The sequence below is a fragment of the Copadichromis virginalis genome, linkage group LG9 (assembly GCF_057382275.1).
Source record: "Copadichromis virginalis isolate Kocher_CV1m ecotype Utaka linkage group LG9, C_Virginalis_male_GT1.1, whole genome shotgun sequence".
In the NCBI taxonomy this organism is placed as follows: domain Eukaryota; kingdom Metazoa; phylum Chordata; class Actinopteri; order Cichliformes; family Cichlidae; genus Copadichromis; species Copadichromis virginalis.
The window spans coordinates 16,857,363-16,862,023 of NC_140626.1; the positions used below are offsets into that span (position 1 = coordinate 16,857,363).

At 44.8% G+C, this 4,661-nt stretch overlaps 1 protein-coding gene across 1 annotated transcript; it reads right to left on the minus strand.

The window, feature by feature from the left end:
- Positions 1–220: 220 nt before the first annotated feature.
- On the minus strand, positions 221–3,547 carry LOC146701667 (uncharacterized). The gene has a single exon (XM_085467955.1). The coding sequence runs from the start codon at positions 3,350–3,352 to the stop codon at positions 1,247–1,249; it is 2,106 nt and encodes a 701-aa protein (XP_085324081.1). The 5' UTR covers positions 3,353–3,547; the 3' UTR covers positions 221–1,246.
- Between the last annotated feature and the right edge of the window lie 1,114 nt (positions 3,548–4,661).

Consider the following 4,661-nt stretch of genomic DNA (forward strand, 5'->3'; position numbering starts at 1 on the left):
GTTTTAATGGGTAATTAGGTTATATTTAGATTCAATTCACTCAAATGGAAAATTTGCTTTAAGGAACAACTGAAGGATATAAAAAAAACAACAGCAGCAATAGAATAATATTAAACACAAAGTGAACCCGTCATCCTTCATTAAATAGGTTCTTTTAGATGTTAAGGAGGAATTGACTTAACCAGGCTGGCGGAGAATGAAGACAACCGGACACCTGCAGCAGATGGGGAATCAGTGAACTTTTATTGAGACAGAGACAACCTCTCAACACAGCTCACATCAGGAGATTCCTAATATTTGCTGTGAGGATGGGTATATATTCTCTAAAACTTACAGGAGGGGGTTGTGAGGAAAGTGCTGCATTAGCAGAAAAACAACTCCATAAAAGGAAAGCGGCCTTGGGTGTTCTAGTCTCTTCGCTTGCAGATATCTCGCACCTGCAGGATGAGGCGATCGCTTCTTATCGCTCTCAAGGCCAAAGTCGTGAGCACACATTTTTATTACACAGTTGCACAGTAACTTTAAAGCTGAACAATATTTAAAGCTGAATAATGTTTGATCAGATTATATTTTCTTCAAATCCCCCTTTTGACCCATCTTAAATGGGTCAACACACAAAAATAAGTAACATTCAAAGGAACACAGAGACGTGTCGAAGCCTGGCTCGAAAAACTCCTCGGGTCTTATCATTTGTCTTTATCTGTCATTGCAGATGAGGAGAAAAGAGTCCAGGCACCACCCTGCCCAGGGGTCGGCTGCAAGCAGTCTCGGTTCCCGATGAAAGCAGTAACAGCTGTCCTGCACACAAGGATACACGAGTTAGTGCAACCAGGGTAGTGACACAAAATTAACAGTTCCTGTAACTCAGCAACCAAAAAGCATAAGTAATGATAAAAATGTGGAGAGCACAGAGTATACTATAATAATGAGAGATATAAACGTGAAAATGTGAAAGAATAAATCAACCGTAAAATAAACCCAGAACGGTAACTGCTAAGGACATTCAAAAGTGAATATGGTAAAACGTGAGGAAGGGGTGTGGAAAAAAAAACAATTTATATCCAGTGGTGGGAGTACACATTCGCTCAGGCTTAAGTCCGGAGACCCTGAGAACATCGCTTAACCCTCACAACCCGACCAGACACAGTTCAACCAGATATATCCTTCAAGAGGAAGTGGGTGAGGGAAACAATTAATAACAAGTCTAATACAAAACACCACAGAGAAACAACCATTCTAGAAGCATTTAAACAAGAGAAAGACGATAATGTTCGTCACCCTCACGATCAGAGTTTTCATCATCCGTTGGCGAGGAGGTGGGAAGTTGACTAGCCAATAAAGGCATCTGCCGGGCGAGATCCTTATCCTCAGGAGTGAGAGCTGTAACAATCAGTCTCTGGAAGAGGGATCGAATGCATGGAATACAACAGCAACCGCAGGTGACTAGGATAGCAACAAAAACTGAGATGGAAACTAGGATGGAAGCTACAAGGGCCTTATATTTGCCAAACATGTTAAGCCAAGAGTCCCACATGGCAGTATCAACGCCCGAGTGTTCCTTCATTTTAACAGTAAGAGCTGTGAGACCAGTAATAGCTTTAGTGAGGGAACCATCAGGAGCTGTGTTATTGGGGATATAGGTACAGCACTCCTGACCAAAAAGGCTGCAGACTCCGCCTCTTTCTGCGAGGAGAAAATCCGTTGCGACCCTGTTTTGGAAAGCCATTAGGGAAGTGGCAGATAACTGTGCATGCACAGCTTCAAAACCATCTCGAGTGTAATTAGCCAACAGTTGCACATTAAAGTGAATGTAGTTAATTCTGTCTACATTCGCATTTATTTCAACCATCCAAAGTATCGAGGCCCACCCTGCTTTAACCTGGTCTCGCAGTTTATATTCATCGGGGACCCCACGGGGTATACCTACAGCATCAATATAGGTTGGATTATGAGCTGAACCTGGGATTAGAGAACGTTTAGAGCGGCGTTCAGAGGAGGATGGGAGGCCAACTTCGTGTACTTCTATAGAGAGATCTACTGGAGTGACTAAAACAGGTAAAATAAGAGTTATGAGAGCGCAAAGACCTGACGCATCCCGAGGGAAACCATCATATAACTTGTTATTGCCACACCACCACCACAAATCAGCCCTAGCCGTAGGTCGGAAGTTTGGTTTCATAACCGTCATCTCAGTGCACCAAGAAGAGTTCAAGCTACCTAGTTTTACTGCATTGCCAGTCAGGTTAATACAAGTGAAATTGTTCACAGCTACATCTGAAGAAAAGAAAGGTGGTTTATTAGAGACCGAGCGTTGAGTTTTAGGAAAGTGGTTTTCCAGATATGAGCAATGACCTCGTTTTGTATTGTTCATAAGATGCAGGAGGCATGCACTATTGACTGGCGCCGGTACAACTCTTAAAGTAGGGCGGGCTCCCATACATACTATGCAGTCGGAAGCCGTCTTGTCAGCAGCTTGTTCAGCTAGTAGTAACCAGTTGTTTGTTGCTCCAGAAATACCGGTTAGAATTTGGAAGAGGTCATCTTTAGACATTTTATTTGTGTCTACAATGCGTATTCGGCCGTTTCTCCCCCCGTTTGTATATGTCACCGGAGGGCCATTAAAGGTGGGGTTATCATCTTTAACTACAGAGCTTGGAACTGCACCAACGCTAGGGCATATTTCCATTTGCCAATACAGGGCGGTGCGATCAGTCCAAGGGGCAAGTATAAATTGTTGACAGGAGGTCAAGGCCAGATCCTTTAGGGTAAAAATTAAGCCTGAAAGATCCGGTTTTTTTGCTATTCTGAGCATATTTTGGTTTCTCCAGTGCAAAGCCTGACCCCTAGAGTGCTTGGACCAATCGAGGTCCGTTTCTGACACTAAACTGGACCACTTCCACTGATGCCAACCTCCCAGGGTTATATACCACACTGAGGAGGAGAGATGTACTGCAAGGTTAAAAAGATCCCCCCCTTGGTCTTTGGTGACGGGAGTGACTGGGAAGCTAGCGAAATCTATTTCAACTACCCAACTTTTATTGTTGGGGACACAGAGAGTAATCATTCTAGTCGTACTTGGGGTACAGGAGGTAACCGTGTCTCGTTTCTTTCTAAATCGATCGGGCGTGGGCAAAACTGGAGAGGAAGTGGTGGGCAGGACCCTAGGGGCTACATTTGTCAGATTGGGACTGTCAGAAGGGGGCGAAGCTTTTGAACTTGAAGGTGTCAGAAGTGTCGGGGGCCCTTCACAGATCAGGATTATGCCAATGGGAATGAGACCCAGGGCCAGGAAGCAAACAAAGACGCAACATCTTTGCCTGCCTGTCATTTCAGGGGGAAAGGGCCAAGACATGTTTACTTAGCTTGGATGTCTTCTAATAGAGGATGATGGGGCAGAGAAAGGTGGTCCAGTTCCCCCCACCTCGCCAAGGGCGTGTTCTAGGAGTTAAAGAGCAACAAAAAGTATCAGTGACACAACTTTAAATGAGCTTTCAGCGGTTAAAACTATTGCAATGTAAAATGTAAATCTTAAAAACTCAAGCCAATATAAAAGCAAAGTCATAAAAAATGTTAAAAATAGAAAAATAAAAATGTTTAGTTCAGTATGAAGAACACCCCCTTTTGTAGCCAGCCGGCTTGTAGGTTGAGTTTTGGCTCCCTCAAGTGGTTGGTGATGCTGTTGCAGCTCCTTCTGACAGGTCCTTCTGCACCTCTCTCAAGGTTCTTCCTGGTTCGGTGGCAGCAGCGCACTGTGTGTAATGAAACCAGGTGTCACCTTTCCCTTCGAGCCTGACAGCGTGGGAGGTCCGCTCTATTATGCGGTAAGGGCCTGTCCAGCGAGGCTCAGCCCACTTTCTCTTTGTGACTTTCAGGAGGACGTAGTCCATTCCAGGTGTAGCCGCCTCTTTCAGCTCTTGCTGGTTTCTTTCAGCGACCTGTGAGGAATACTGGGCAACAAAACTGCGGAGCATGTTATAATATGTCCTCGGATCGAGGTCTGAATCAGCTTCATCCGACATTAACAGGCGAGAGGAGGGGCCAGGAAAAGGCCTGCCATGCTCCAACTCAAATGGAGTGTAACCAGAGGTTTGATTTACTGAGCATCTTATGGACATTAATGCAAGAGGCAATGCCTTAACCCAATCTAATTTGGTCTGTGCACAGATTTTAGCCAATTTAGTTTTTAGAGTTTGATTCATCCTTTCCACTTTCCCCTGGGACTGGGGGTGGTAAACTGAGCCAAACTTATGTTTCAAACCTAATGCGGCTTCAACCCTCTGCAGATCGTGGTTCCTGAAATGTGAACCATTGTCCGACCTTATGACCTCGGGAAACCCATGCTGTGGTATATAATGATTAATCAGACACTTCACCACAGTTCTACTGTTTTCACTTGCTGTCGGCCAGGCTTCTGGCCAACCTGAAAATGCATCCACAGCCACCAGCAGGTACCTGTAACTACCTACTCTGTCCACCATGTCTGTGTAATCAATGATTATTTCTTTCCCTGGGCAAAGTGGGATGGGGAAGTACCCTGCTATTGGCTTGAAGGCGGGCTTGATTCCAAATTGGTTGCACTCCTTACAGGTTTTAACCATGTATTTTGTCATGTCTTTTAGATAAGGGTGCCACCAGACGGCTAAGTTCCTCATCATTTGTGC

What these genes read in the sequence shown, in the direction of transcription:
- LOC146701667 (XM_085467955.1), bottom strand. Translation starts at nt 3,352, where the DNA reads ATGTCTTGGCCCTTTCCCCCTGAAATGACAGGCAGGCAAAGATGTTGC.